Source organism: the organism of the source record quoted next, unplaced genomic scaffold, assembly GCF_019419815.1.
Source record: "Pyrus x bretschneideri cultivar Hongxiangsu unplaced genomic scaffold, Pyrus_bretschneideri_v1 Contig1, whole genome shotgun sequence".
Lineage (NCBI taxonomy): Eukaryota > Viridiplantae > Streptophyta > Magnoliopsida > Rosales > Rosaceae > Pyrus > Pyrus x bretschneideri.
Window position 1 is genome coordinate 12965966 of NW_025999390.1, and position 15921 is coordinate 12981886.

The 15921-nt window shown below is 38.1% G+C and overlaps 1 protein-coding gene across 1 annotated transcript; it reads left to right on the plus strand.

Moving 5' to 3' along the window:
* The first annotated feature begins 876 nt into the window (after window positions 1-876).
* LOC103944037 (pathogen-associated molecular patterns-induced protein A70) lies at window positions 877-2107 on the plus strand. Its single transcript, XM_009354426.3, has one exon. It carries the CDS (start codon window positions 1023-1025, stop codon window positions 1923-1925), a length of 903 nt encoding a protein of 300 aa, XP_009352701.2. The 5' UTR covers window positions 877-1022; the 3' UTR covers window positions 1926-2107.
* The last annotated feature ends 13814 nt before the right edge of the window (window positions 2108-15921 follow it).

Here is a 15921-nt window from a genome sequence, read left to right on the forward strand (position 1 = left end):
ATCAACAATTATTGTTTAAGAGATAAAAATTTTATTTCGTAACAAATTATTGATTTATCGTTGTAATCTCTTTGTTAATTACTTTAGTTCATGTGCATACATCTGATTCATAATCGGCACTACCTTGTTTCTGTTGTTAAAAAGTATGTTAATTAGTACAAGTAAGTAGCACGTGTGAAGTACCAATCATTAGAGCTAATTTAAGTTAATATCCTTGGAGGAGATGATGTTAATACTCCAAAAGGCTTGGCAATTCTTGGTGAATGAAATTGTTTAATTAAGTGAATGGCAACAAAGCTTGTACAATATCTTACATATCATATGAAAATCAATGTTTTGTGTACTCAACTCTTGTGTATATAATAGAGTTAAATAACATGGCCTAAAACTTTGGTCTTTCCAACATTAATTTAAGCTTTATGACATCAAGTTTCAGAATATCTAATTAAATGAAGTATTACTCGTGATTTTCTATAAGAAAACGAAGATTTAATGCTGCAAAATTAATAACATGCAAGTGCGAGTTTCTACTTAAATTTTGTTTTTTCAATAAACAAAAATGAAGAATACTGTTACCCTCTCTCATATTGTTACCCTAAATGTTGTGATTAAATCTCTCTTTCAATATTATGTTAGATGATAGGTGGAGTTAAACTTAAGGGTAAGTAACGACAAAAAAAAAAACATTCATTTCTACTTAATAAAGCTTAAGAATTTTTTTATTTGTATTAAGTTATAACTTGTGCACTTATCAAATCAACTTACGTGTGAAAACAATAAAAACGCGTGCAACACGTTGATACGCCCTGTGATCACCACACACTCCCAAACAAAAAAGACGTCACCCCTCGCCATTATATGTATTAATCTGTCTGCTTCATCCTACTCACCGAAAAGCTCCTCCGTTTTCGTCTACAAAAACAAGCACTCTCTCTCTCTCTCTCTCTCTCTCTCTCTCTCTATATAGAAGCTCAAAGCAGCTGAGACACCGCAACATAGAGGACCCGTAGTCGTCTTTGGCCATGTTGACATCGATGCTCAGCTGGTTCACGCCCACCTCGCTCTTCCTCCTCCTCAACCTCATCATCGGGATCATAGTCCTCAGCTCCCGCCATGGGACCCACAAAAGGCCTCAGCATCAACAACTGCAGCAGCAAGAAGAGCAACTCGGCCTGTTCAACTCGCCCCAACTCGAACGAGCCCCCTCATTCTTGGACCGTGTCCGGTCGATAAACTTCTCCCACTACAAATTCGAGCAACCGAACCCGGTAACCCAGTACGCGGCGCCACAACATGCAAATTTAGATAATTCGACCGAGTTAAACCGGACTCCCTCACACCAACTCGAAAGAAGTCCTTCGCTACTGGACCGGATCCGGTCCATCAACTTTTCCCACCACAAATTCGAACAATCCACGAATCCAGAACCCCAGTCCGGCGAATCAGCAGAACAACAACCTGGTTCGAGTCCGAAAGTCTGCGATAGTCCGGTCGGGTTAGCTAGGACACCCTCGCTTTTGGAGCGGCTCAAGTCGATGGATTTCCCATTCTACCGGTCCGAACATGCTGATCCAGAGAATAAAATTTACGAACCGGAGGAGTCCGAACGTGAGGGCCGCGACCCCATTTCGAGACAAGAAAACTTGGTTCATCGGAGTAATTCGAACCCGAGTAATGGGGCTCGGGTAAACCAGCACGAGAAGATAAAAAAGTCGACTAGCGAGAAATCGCGGCTCCGAGGAGGGGTTGAAGGAAACGACGACGAAAGGCCTGCGACACGTCGGATGGAGAAAACGAGGTCGTTTGGAGGCGATGAAGCGGTTGACGCGAAAGCTGACGACTTCATAAACAGGTTTAAGCAGCAGCTAAGACTGCAGAGGCTCGACTCGCTCTTACGTTACAAAGAAATGCTTAAAAGAAATTAAAAAAAAAGTAGCCAATAATAAGTAAGTTTTTTTTTCCTTTTTTAAATTTAATTTATCGGGTTTTTTTTTTTTTTTCTTGGCTGTGGGTTTGTGAATGTAATGGTATTTGTCCAGTTTTGTGGATTATTTTGGTAACATGCATTTGGTAGTAAGTTGAAGTAATTAATGAGCATTTTATGAAATATATAACTATAAACATATTTAATTCTCAAGCAAAGCATTTAAAGGCTTACGTAAAACTGGTATGTTAAATGAGAATAAAGTTGAGGTTACATTATAAAACCAATTGACAATATAGAAAGTAGTTCAACTTCTTATAAGCTCATGCAAGATCCTTCCTCTCATCAATGTGGAACTCATTCTCAACACATCCTCTCACGTGTGGTGAATTTCGAGCATAATACGTGGATAACATAACAGGGTGACGTGGCCGTTTGGCTTCACACGTGGGACAACCTGCTCTGATACCATGAAGAAAGTTAAGGTTCTACCATAAAACTAATTGGCAATATGGGGAGTAGCCCAACCTCTTAGAAGCCCATGCAAGGTCCCTTATTTCATTAATGAGGGACTCAGGGCTGGTTTGGTATTGCTGTATTTTAAAAAAAGATGTTTTTGCTGTGCTGTGAGAATAAACAGCTGTGAAATAAAGCAGCAGAGTGTTTGGTAAACATTTTTGTAAAAGTGCTTTTCGAAAAGAAAAAAAAACCAGTATGATAGTGTTTGGTAAACTTTTATGTAAAACAATTGTAACTGTATAAAATGACCAAAAAATGCATAATACTAGATGTGCTATTAATTTAATTTTCTTAATAAATAAAGATGAATTATTAAATATACTTTATTTTTAAAAGAAAAATATTTATAAACTTTATCTTAAATATTAATTAGTATGACAAACTACTTCAATTGAAATATTTTAGACTGAATAACTAGAATTCTTTAGTATAATATTGTTAATGTACTTGAAAGTAGTCTAATTAGATGCATTCATCTAACTTGTCGCTATTCTATTTCTTAATGCCTCTATCTCATGTGATCCTTTCAACTTTATATTTTTCTTCTTTGATTTGTTATCCTTGTCCTTATCAACCTCCTCAACATCTCCTTCCTCTTCCTTCTTGGTTTCCTCTTCTTCGTCGTCGTTGATTTCTTTCTTGGTAGTCTTCTCAATCCATAGATAGATTGGATAGCTGATGAACTCAAAGTGCTTCTTCACAAGGTCCTTGATCTCTTCCAAATACTCCAACTGATCACAACCCAACAAAAAATTAGTACCCAATTTTTCTCTTTAATCATATAAAGGAAATACTTAATCAATTAGCATGGTTGTTTACCTGATCCTCCTTGAGGAAGAGGGTGATCTTGGTGCCTCTGCCAAGCTGTTCACCGCTAACATCCCTTGTGACAGTGAAGGAACCACTAGCCTGTGACTCCCAGATGTATTGCTCATCGTCGTTGTGCTTGGTGGTCACAATAACCTTCTCGGCATCAAGACAGGCCAAGTAGAAACCAACACCAAACTACCCAATCATGCTCACATCAGCTCTGGCTTGCAATGCTTCCATTAACTCTTTGGTTCCGGACCTTGCAATTGTACCCAATTTGTTCACCAAATCTACAGAAACCAATTGCAATCAGCTTCACAGCTTATGAACATAATCATAGACAATTAGTACTTAATTAACATAACACCAAGCAAAACTAACCGTTCCATTTTCAATGTTTTGATTTTTGAACAATTTTAAGCAATTACAAATTGTTTGGATCCAAATTTACACCATCGGCCCGTGCAATTAAGGTCGTTGAGTGAACATAGCTCTCAATCGTCGGATGGAAAAGTGGAGATAATTTTTGTTATTATTAAAGGATAATATTATGGTTTTTATCATAATAATTATCCTAGCATTTTTTTTTCAACCAGGTAAATAGGGTGTGAATTATATCCCGAAGCAAGTGGTAAAGTTTAAATTGAGTTGGGATGTGTGCGGATGTGTGGATATGCTGCAAAGCTGGTATTCAAGAAAGAAGGGTCAGGATGCATGCATGGATGTATGAGTTTAAAGGTGATAAGATAGGAAGCCTAGGTAGCCTAGGCTTGGTAACATTAAGGGGATGTGATAAGGCTTTCAGGGGTTGGCATTGCAATTAAATTGCAGGTCTTTACGGCATACATAATTCACATACACGTGGAGGATTTAACTGCTAAGTAGCATGGAGGGTTTGAAATTAATGAGAGTTCTATTGCACGTGGTTGGCATTAGGCATTTCGAATATAATGCCTGACTAGCACCAATTCAGGTTGTGATAATTATTAGCAAAGGGCTTATCAAAGAGTTTGAGTTGCAATTGAATTCTACAAATACCATCAGGATGTGAGCAGAGACTTCACTATAAATACAAGAGGTCGTGCAACATGGAAACCTCCAATTAAACACACAACTGCCCTGCGCAAAACCTCTCAAATATCTTGAGATTTTTTTATTTTCTTTTTCCCGCCGACACATCTTCAGTTTGGATAAATAACACTGTGAAGGCAACCGACGAACATCTTCAGTTTGGATAAACAACACTGTTGCCGTAGAATCAGCCGTTCCCGAAGCACCTTCAGTTTGGATAAACAGTATTGCGTCGAGGCCGACTGGTTATCTATCTAAATCTCGGTCGAGAAGGATTTTTGAATCCTTGTTGGCAGAGGTCATCTCATTAGCCTTTTCGGCGAAGTGAGGTGTTACCAGGTTACTACATTTGGCACCCTGAGAGCCGAATTTGATATTGAACTTCGCAGAACTAGCAGCCTTGTCTTCAGGCTCGAGAATCCAAAGGTCAAGATTTGTTCATTCCTCGGCCGCAATCGCAAGATCAAGAAGTCAGCAGCGCACGCAACGCAACATCAACAAATTTTACTCCTTGGCCGAGCTCGGCCAACGAGTTAGCACGCCCCGCATTCAACAGAATGACGTAGTTAGCTTATTAGTTACTCGGCCTACGCGCCACATAGGCTTTGTAATTTTTAGGGTCAACACAAATACAATAGTTTTAACTAGGGGAGCCAGCTTCAATACAAGATGCAATTTTTACTACCCAAAACAAAGACATGCAAAAGAGAAAGGGGGAGGAGAGGAAAGACTCATATCAGTCGAATTGCTAATGAGTAAGGAAGATCTCCTTGTTGCTGTAGAAAGTCTTGATGATCAAACTCAGAAGCTGGTTGATCTCGGCCAGGAAGGCGAAGGTCTCAGCCACTTTCTCCCCAACCAAGCACAACAAAAGCACAAATAACTCTGTAATCCAAATCAAGATTCAGGGAACAAACATGCATTATCACTTCTCACACTTAACATGCATCAAGATTCAGTCAAGGAAAATGAATAGAGAGGTAATCAATTTTTCTTACTTCTTTCTCAATTTTTCTTGTTTCCTCCACAAACCCTAATTTTTTTCCCCAATTTTTTCCCCAATTGTTTCCTGCATCCCCAGTTTTTTTTCCCGACATCCATACATTTATTCCTTCGCTCTTCCCACCCCTCTTTCACTCACTCTCCCCATCCCCAAATTTAAAAATCCTAACAAATAAATAATGAAATTTTAGACAAGAGAAGCTTACCAGAGGAAGGAGGGAAGGCAACGACGGTGCCTGTGGTGCTGAGACCGACAGAGAGAGGGGAAAAGGAGGAGAAGGAAGAGGTGCAGCGACAGGCAACATAGGAAGAGGGAGTGCAAGAGAGTGTTTTGTGCGAGGGCTTGCGGGAGAGAGTCTGAAAGTGTGAGGAAGGCAGAAGAAATGAGAAAGGAGAAAGGAGGGCAATGTGGGCAAATTGAAAAATTCATTAACAAAATTACTGTAGCTCCGTGTTTTTCACAATAAGCTACTTTTTGCAGCTTCCAGTTTTTGGTTTTTTTTTTCATCTAAAACTTCGAAATAAAGCTGGCTTGTGGCGTGGACAAATCCCATTTGAAATGGATGGTGTGAGTTTGTCAAATGCTCGACAAGCCGTTACATTAGCGGCGCATAAACCATGTTCAAACACCAAAAACTCTCCTAGCTTTTTTTGATACCAACTTTTTTAAAAATCACCTCAACCCCAAACCATATCTCATTCTCAATAAAATAATCACTCAGTCGAAGAAAATTACATGATACAAAACGCTAAGTATAAAAAAAAGGTAACACAAATCATTGATTTGAAAAGCAAGGCAAGTAAGAAGCCATATTTCTTCTTATGCTAGATCTAGCAAGGGTTAATCAAAGACTCTTCATCATCGTTTTGAAAAGGATGTTGCTTGGGTCATAATTTGATAATTTCCATGGATTTTGCCGGGCCCATTTTGTTTTGTTGTGAGATAGCTCATTTTGTAGCTCTAAAACCTTGATTGTTGTTAATGCTCAAAATTTTCAGGATAATAAATTAAAGTACTAAATCTTTGGTGGGCTTACAATGTGGGCTGAAATTATTAGAGTTAAAGATTTAAGTGGTCCACCCATCGAAACTGGGTTACATCCACTGTGTTGCTAGGATTGTATTGATTTCAAGACTAAAAATAGCGCTCAACTAGTACTTGAACTCTCTCTCCTTTCAGTTTTAAAACCCCAATACAAGTGGTTTCCACCTTTATAGCGGCCCCCAATGAAACCCCCACCTTGGGTTTTCCTAATTTGGCATTGAATGTGCCACTTACGTAGACTAGCATACTAACACATTTTCACCTATCAGCCAGGCATTCGACGGTGAAGTGACATGTGTTTAGTCGAGATGGTGCGCCTTTTCAGAGTGATGCGTTGGTTATTCAACCCCGTTTTTCCGAGCGTTGTTCCGACCATCTTTATATCTCATCTTGGGTCTTTGCTACTGACTGTGAGTCGCCATGTAGTCTGATTAACGTCTAAGTAGACTTGTCCCTAAAGACTTTTGCCATAAAACTATCAGTGTGCCCACATGCCCTTGGTGATGGGTAAGTTCTTCAAATTCCTAGTCGGGCTCAGCTCATAGACGGTTGGCTTCAGCACTCCGAAGTATCCCCTTCTAAGCCCATTTGACCTTAGACTTCTCAAACTCCCTTAGACTTTTCGTGGCTTCTGTATCAGCCTGCAACATTATGTGGGCCTAAAAGTCTAAACATTAACAAGGATAAGCGTGAGCATAATGATCATAGTGTGGTGAAAATCATGTGAATGTGAGAGCTCTGTCATTCTGACCACAAAATGAAGATGAAGACGGGTGAAGACGTAGGGCATCATGGAGCGCTATATAAGGAAGAGTATGGGCAAAAGAGAAGGGACCAACAGCTTCAATAAAAATTCAATCATAGATTATTCAATCTCTCAAGCCCTCTACGAGCAAATAATCCAAATTCCAAAGCCTCTCAAAGAACAAATCTCTACAAAGAAAGCAAGCTTCTCTCAGACATTTCAAAGAGAGGAGTACCATTCCTTCTCCAAATCTCTCTCAATCAAGTAGTTTCAATGATAAGTACCATACCTTCTACAAGCTCTCTCAAAATCAAAGCAAGCCTTCTTTGGCAAAGCTCTAGATTTTATTTGCTTTCTCTTTTTGTGTAGCTAGCTCACCATTTACAATTTCGTCCTCTTCTAATAGCCACTAAGTATTTCAATACAAATTTCTCTTTATGAATCATTTTCATATTGTGATTTAGTTTTCTACTTACAAGAAAAATTAAAGCCCGTATATTAGCGGCACGCCCGCAATTCCCACGATCTACACCTATATGTTCATTTTTCAGGGTCAAACAAATAATTTCCAAGAAGTCGTTGCAAGAATCTAATTATCTCACATGCATGAACATGTTTATTTGTTTCTTAAAAAATGGATTTTACTTTTTGTTTAATATTTGTATTTCTTCTTGAAAAAAGGCCTTTCATGGTGCTCAAAAGTCCAAGAGGATCCTTTCAGGATCCTCTTTGTGATGATCTTGGGAATCCTTAAATTGTGTCTATTCATCATATATTGTGTAATCAGTTTTTGTCAGGTACTATTCATATTTAATTTTAAATATAAGTATTTAAAATAATTTATGGCCATACAATGTATGATGAACGGACACGATTTAAGGATCCCCAAGATCCTCATTCCTCAAAAGTGGCACAAATTCGTCAACAAAATTAATTAATTATTAAGTTCAAGAGACTAGGTAGTACATTCCCTTATAGATGAGTTTGCAACTACCAGTTATAAATTCTCTACCAAATTATATGTTTAATTAATGAAAGTAATGTTAGGTAGACTAAATTTGTGAACCATATAATGAGTCACAAATAGAAAATAAACACATCAATCAATATTTAATAATTTAATCACCAACAATCATATTATATTGTTTACAAAATATGATTTAAATTCTGGATCTCAGTGTCCAAAGCTTGCGGGCCAAGAGATTTAGACCACTCAATTCCAATTCTACAGCCTCAATTAGCCTATATTAGAGCAGTTCCATCGTAGGCAATAACCTGGTGGACTGGCTCTCAAAGAGGGCCAGAAAGCCTAAGCAACTTGGTTCAGCGTGTGCTGGCGATGGAGTCCGAGCGGGCCTGAGGGAGAGGCTCGGCAGGAGTTGCTAGCCCGAGAGCCAAAGGGCATGTGACGCAAGGCTGACGTCAGCCATCATCTCCTCTGCATTTCTCGAACCCTTCCAGATACTATTCAATTCGAGGAGGGAGAGAAAGAGAGTCAAACCTCGTCCTTCAACATGTGGAGGAGGGTCGTCTTGCCGACATTATCGAGGCCCAGAAACAAAATATTGGCCTCTTCTGCCAAAACCCGAGGGAGGCGAGGATGCCATAGAACCAGTCAAACAGAAACATGGCAGCACCGGCTGATTCTTCTTCGGGAGCAAATCGATCGGCGGGGTTGTGAGGGAAGTAGGAAAAAACCCACAAGGAATCGGAGTGGGAGAGGTCGAATTGGAGGGGGTTTTGATTTGTTGTCATCCTCTTTCTATCCCTCTGCATTTCTGGGGAAACAAAAACTGATCAAAGTAAATAATATAATATTAATTATAAATAAATAAATAATAATAATATTTTATTATCTATTGACAGGTCTATTCAGTGTAGAAGTAGAGATGCAAAAGACAGTTACCTGTTCACTGGGTGGATTAAATAGTGAATAGCCCGGGGAGACCTTTACAACGGTGGAGTTGCTATTACTGGCCCACTTCACAAAAACCCAAAAACTTGAACAATCCAAATCTCTTTCTCTCTTTTGAATGGTCCAAATCTCTCGGTCCTCCAATTTCAAACACAGTAATCCAAAATAAATCTCATTTCTAAAAAGATAGTTTCCCTAATATTACTCTTAATTAATTAGTGCGGGTCTGCTTCGTTTCTATTTAAGTTCTAGCTAGATTATTCATTTTGATAACGAAAGACCAGTAAATCAATTGTTTTTTTTTTTTAATTAAGTACGCTCTTTCTTTGTGGATAACTTGATTACTGAAGAAAGATATTTATTGATCCATCATCTAGTGTTATTGTTTTTACCTCAAGTGAGTTATTATTATGTCATTTCAAGGAATATGTCAATTTGCAGCACTCAAAAAAGGATGCAAATGTGACAAAAAGTTTGTTGCATTTAGGTAGAATGATTTTTGGTAAAAATAATGTTAGAAAGATCAAATTTTTAAACTAAGTTTGCAAACCAAATGATTTATCATTACTATGAAATAAGTACGTTAATCAACACTTAAGTAATAATCCAATCATCAACATTCATATCATTTGGTTTAAAAATTTAGTCTCCTTAACAATACCCTTTTCGTAAATACTGACCAGTTGGTAATGCATAGGGCCCTGACCAAATAAATTTCCAATTTAAAATTGTTAACCAAATAAATTTTCAATTTTAAAAAAAAAAGGAAGAAGAAGATAAATTGAAATTAAATATTAAAAGTTAAAAACGAAATAATTATCCAGTAATATTGAGTTTGATTGTCACATCCCGGCCCGGGACGGATCACTTTCCGGGCCCTTTCCATCACCGTAGCACAATATTGTCCGCTTTGGGCTTACCATTCCCTCACGGTTTTGTTTTTGGGAACTCACGAGCAACTTCCCAGTTGGTCACCCATCATGGGATTGCTCAAGCCCCCTACTCGCTTAACTTCGGAGTTCTCATGGAACCCGGAGCCAGTAAGCTCCCAAAAGGTCTCGTGCTAGGTAGGGATAGGAATATACATTTAAGGATCACTCCCCTGAGAGATGTGAGATGTCACATTGATGATAAGAAGAGAAATTGAAATTAATTATTGAAAATTAAAAACAAAATAATTATTCAACTACATTGAGTTGATAGTCAGCCTAAGTAATATTGAGTTTGCTAAAGGGAATTATTATTAGCACTCTAAAAATCTCATTTTACACTTCAAACTTTCTATTTTAAGAAAAAAAAAATACTTGTGAGGAGTGTATAATAAGATTTTTTGGAATACCAATAACACTTCCCTTGCTAAATACAAACAAACGGGGGGACGGGCACCCCTGAGAATTGAATGACTCCACTCTAAGTAAAACTGATTCTTGATCCAAGGGTTGTTTTCCTTTGGTCTTTTGACATCGAGGCAGCTCCAGCACTGCATTTCACGGAAAGAAGATTAATTCAGAGTAAATTACCAAAGGCCAAGACATTATTTACTTTTTGTTCAAAGAAGTTTATTTGATTTTTTTTTTTTATGAAAATGAATAGTTTTTTGCGAGAAGTGGGAGAGAGTTATATGATAGTTCAACTTAAAAAGTGAGATAATTAAAAAGAAAACTAATGAAAAGAGCTTGAAAACTTGAAGCTTTAACGATAAGGACAAAATAAATGATGAAGTGAATATTACAAGTATTGACTTTTTAGTATAAAAAAGTGATTTTTTGTTAAAATGAACAGTACCGAAAGCTTTTCGTTAAAATTCTCATAATTAATAGAAGAAAAATGCTAAGAAGATCATCATCTTTTTTTTAAAAGAAGAACATCTTCTTAGATCACATTTACAAACTATTTCATTTCATTTGACACAGAAAAAAAAAAATTCATTTCATGTGGCATAATGATATGGCATGAGAAGTCATTAAGTGCGATTAAGTGAATTTAACTTTTTGGCTTCTTAATTAAAACACAGTTAATTACCAAAAAAAAATCAACCACCTACAACACCAATCCACGCACCGACCCCAAGTTCCTCGTCAGCCAAAGACGCATTATGACATTCCACATTGCCCAGGAGAGTGATCTTTAAATGTATATTCCCATCCCTACCTAGCACGAGGCCTTTTGGGAGCTCACTAGCTTCGGGTTTCGTAGGAACTTCGAAGTTAAGCGAGAATGGGATTAGAGCAATCCCATGATCGGTAACCCACTTGGAAGTTGCTCGTGAGTTCCCAAAAACAAAACCGTGAAGGAATGGTAAGCCCCAAAGCGGACAATATCGTGCTACGGTGGTGGAGTGGGCCGGGGAAGTGGTCCGTCCCGGGCCAGGATGTGACAATTGGTATCAGAGCCTAATTAACCCTGGCCCTGGTGTGCCGACGAGGACGTCGGGCCCCTAAGAGGGGTGGATTGTGACATCCCACATCGCCCAGGGGAGTGATCCTTAAATGTATATTCCCATCCCTACCTAGCATGAGGCCTTTTGGGAGCTTACTGGCTTCGGGTTCCGTAGGAACTTCGAAGTTAAGCGAGAAGGGGGCTAGAGCAATCCCATGATGGGTAACCCACTGAGAAGTTGCTCGTGAGCTTCTAAAAGGCCTCGTGCTAGGTAGAGATAAGAATATATATATATAAGGATCACTTCCCTGGGCGATGTGGGATGTCACAATCCACCCCCCTTAGTGGCCCGACGTCCTCGTCGGCACACACACGGCCAGGGTTTTTAGAAGCGTGAATTTATGAAAATGCCCTAGAGGCAAAGACTTTGACTTCCATTGATCATCGGTTAGAGTGACAATTTGGTATCAGAGCCTAACCCTGGCCGCGTATGTGCCGACGAGGCGTCGGGCCCCTAAAGGGGTTGGATTGTGACATCCCACATCGCCCAGGGAAGTGATCCTTATATGTATATTCCCATCCCTACCTAGCACGAGGTCTTTTGGGAGCTCACTGGCTTCGGGTTCCGTAGGAACTCCGAAGTTAAGCGAGAAGGGGTCTAGAGCAATCCCATAATGGGTGACCCACTGGGAAGTTGCTTGTGAGTTCCCAAAAATAAAACCGTGAGGGAATGGTAAGCCCAAAGCGGACAATATCGTGCTACGGTGGTGGAGCGAGCCCGGGAACTGATCCGTCCTGGGCTGGGATGTGACAATTGGTATCAGAGCCTAATTAACCCTGGCCGTGGTGTGCCGACGAGGACGTCGGGCCCCTAAGGGGGGTGGATTGTGACATTCCACATCGTCCAGGGGAGTGATCCTTAAATGTATATTCTCATCCCTACCTAACACGAGGCCTTTTGGGAGATCACTGGCTTCGGGTTCCTTAGGAACTTCGAAGTTAAGCAAGAAGGGGGCTAGAGCAATCTCATGATGGGTAACCTACTAGGAAGTTGCTCATGAGTTCCCAAAAACAAAACCGTGAGGGAATGGTAAGCCCAAAGCGGACAATATCGTGCTACGGTGGTGGAACGGCCCCGGGAAGTGGTCCGCCTCGGGCCGGGATGTGACACGCTAAGCCTCCGAAGCTCTCCCAACCCACTCTAACCTACTGGTCCTACCCCGTCAGAATCCTCACCCCACCGTCGGCAACTGCCCTCCTCTCTCTCTTAGAAAACATCAAGTCCCATGAACAATACCAAAATGTGCGCTCATTGTACAATACTGGAATGCGTGATCCCCGTAACTCTAAGCCTCTTGCCAAAAAATCACCAATAATCAAACGCAAAATTGAGTCCGGCAACAGCGACAAAGTCGCAGGAGAGGTTGGGTGGCCGTTAGTAGAAAGTGGGGTTTCTAGTGTAACACAATTCCAGACTTTTTTTTGGGAGGAAATTTTATTTAGACACAGTTATCTTATCTCTACACCCAACTAACAAGTTTTATCTACCAAACTTCCAAGTTTACCCTTAAATAAATAAGAATAAGAAAAGAAAAGAAAATAAACATTGGTGCTTTTATCTCTACACCACATAACTCCAAAACTGGCACACTAGTACACTCCTTCATTATTTTCTGCAAAACTCACCCAAATAACAGCAAAATATTCTCTTGAGTTCATCAACGAGTCAGCTTACTGGAAACCCTTATTCCTATATCTTCTAAATAGACACTGACATGGAAGCTTTTTTCTCAAATTGTAGGAATTTGTTTCTTGTCCAACGAATTGGTAAGAAGTTTTTTCTGTTGAAATTATAAATGAGGGTCGCTAAGGGTTTCATGCAACAAGGGTTTTTAGCAAGCTTACTTGTTGATGAACTCAAGAGAATATTTTGTTGTCATTTGGATGTGTTTCGCAAGAAATAATGGAGGAGCGCAGATGTGCGCCATTTTTTTGAGTTATTGGGTGTAGAGATAAAAACACCAATGTTTATTTTCTTTATTTTCTTATTCTTATTTATTTAAGGGCAAACTTGAAAGTTTAGTAGAGAAAATTTTTTAGTTGGGTGTAGAGATAGGATAGTTGGGTCCAAATAAAATTTCTCTTTTTTTTTGGTAATTAATTGTATTTTAATTAGGAGATTAAGAAATGCAACTGTTATTAACACTCTAGAAATCTTATTATACACTTCTCACAAGTGTTATTTCTTACTAATTATAAAAAATTTGGAGAGCAAAATGAACTTTTTGAAGTACCAATAAAAATCTTGGACTGAAACTTATTAATGTGAATACTTTGATTAAAGGACAAAATATTAAAGTTCAGTATTAATTAAGAAATTTAATTACGAAAATCAATAAATTCTCCCTAAAATCTTATAAAGGTTATTATACAAGGATACATTTTTACTCACCACCACAAACTATGATGTACAGTCACCATACATCTCATCATCTAACACGTGTCCTTTCACTTAATCATAGTTTTTTTTTTTTTTTTCCTTCAAAATTGGAAAAGGAACATTTATATGAAAGTTAACTAGAGTTAATTGAAAGGACAAGTGTTAGGTGATGAGGTGTATGGTGAGCATACACTATAGTTATGGTGGTAAGCAAATTAAAATATTGGCTTCAGATTTTTTTCCTCTAAAAGATGTTAGGCACTATTGGGCTGCAGGTTGGGGCTTAGCGCCTAGGCTGGTAGGCGGATTTAAGTAAATCTATTGTATTTCGTGTAAATAAGTGTCTGTTTATACTTAATATATATATATATATATATATATAATTTCATTATAAACTAGAAAATAGAGTGACATATATATTATGAAGTATTGGAACATAATATATACATGAGGAGCTAACATATAATGTGTGTTTATTTAAGTGTTCAATAAGTCTCTTACAATTTATTGGAAACAATAAAATGCAAAAGGAAAGTTATCTATTTTCTATCTAAGTGAGTTGCAACCTAGACAGGTGCCTAGGCAGGTCTAGGAGGGCTAAGCGTGTGCCTAGGTCTAGGCGATGCCTAGGTGCCTAGGCGGTGCCTAGGCGGGCGCCTTAGCAGGTTTTGGAGCCATTTCTTAATTTTCAAACGCCTAGGCATTAATCGAGGCGGTGGCTAGTTGCCTAGCGCCTAGGAGGGACCTAGGCAGGGCTAGGCAATGATTTTTAGAACAGTGAGTTTAATAATTAAACTCTATTAATTTGAATACTGTGTTCAGATTTTTTTATTTTTACAAATTAAAATTTTTTCTTTACTTTTAGATATGGGTACGTTCCAAATTCAAAAAGGTACATTTTAAACTATGAGTACATTATAGATAATAAAAGTGAATAGATTTAACATTAAAAATGGGTATATTTTAGATAATAAAAAATTGGTATACTTTAGATTAAAAAAATTGGTAATTTTTTTTATTTATGAAAATGGGGATATAAATATATGAATAGGTACAAGTAAAAGATTTAAAAAATTATGGGTACAAATAAAAGTTAAAAAGAAAATTATTGGTATAGAATATAGATTAAAAAAAAGAAACAAATTAAAAATGGTTACAAATTAAAAAATGGGTACAAATTATATATACGAAATGTAACGTTTTCAACCATAAATAAATATATTTGAAAAAGGTTATATAATATTTGTAACATCCCACATTGATCAACGGAGAGGGGGTGATGTGCCTTATATGTACATGCTCCTCTCCTTATGGCACAGGGCCTTTTGGGAGCTCATTGGCTTCGGGTTCTATCGGAACTCCAAAGTTAAGCGAGTTTGCGCGAGAGCAATCTTAGGATGGGTGACCCACTGGGAAGTTCTCGTGTGAGTTCCTAGAAACAAAATCGTGAAGACATAGTTGGGGCCCAAAGCGGAAAATATCGTGCTATGGTGGAGTTGGGCCCGGGCTGTGATTGGGCCCAAGCCGGGATGTGACAATATTTAATTGTAAAATAAAAAAATGTAGATTTGTAAATATTTTATTATTAAAATAAGGACGTGGATAGAAAATAAATAAAATTTCAATCAATGAAATAAAATAAAATAAATGAAAACTTAATTTCTCCTTAAAAAAACGAAAACCCACTTAATTGCACTAAATGACTTGGCATTTCATATCAATATGAAGTTTGTAAATGGAGATCTCTAGTAAATTCGGTCTAAAATGATTGTCTCCTTACATATATATATATATATATATATTAATTATTACTATTATTTTTAAGTAAAAATGATTTGAAATCATTTGAAGATTGTAATTTTCAAAAATAAAGGTATTCGTACGCCACGTATACATTTGTACACACCAAATTGGAAATCAAATAACGTGACGTTTACATTATATACATTTCCGCGCAAACGTGAGAGTCTAATAATATAACGTGGATGTTAACCCTAATGCTTTTCAAAACCATCTCATGGCGCGCTCCTTACAAATCATCTTTGTCTCTCTCATCTCTCTCCTCTACGAT

Excerpts from the sequence above, each read along its gene's own strand:
- LOC103944037 (XM_009354426.3), top strand. The coding sequence starts at position 1,023 with ATGTTGACATCGATGCTCAGCTGGTTCACGCCCACCTCGCTCTTCCTC.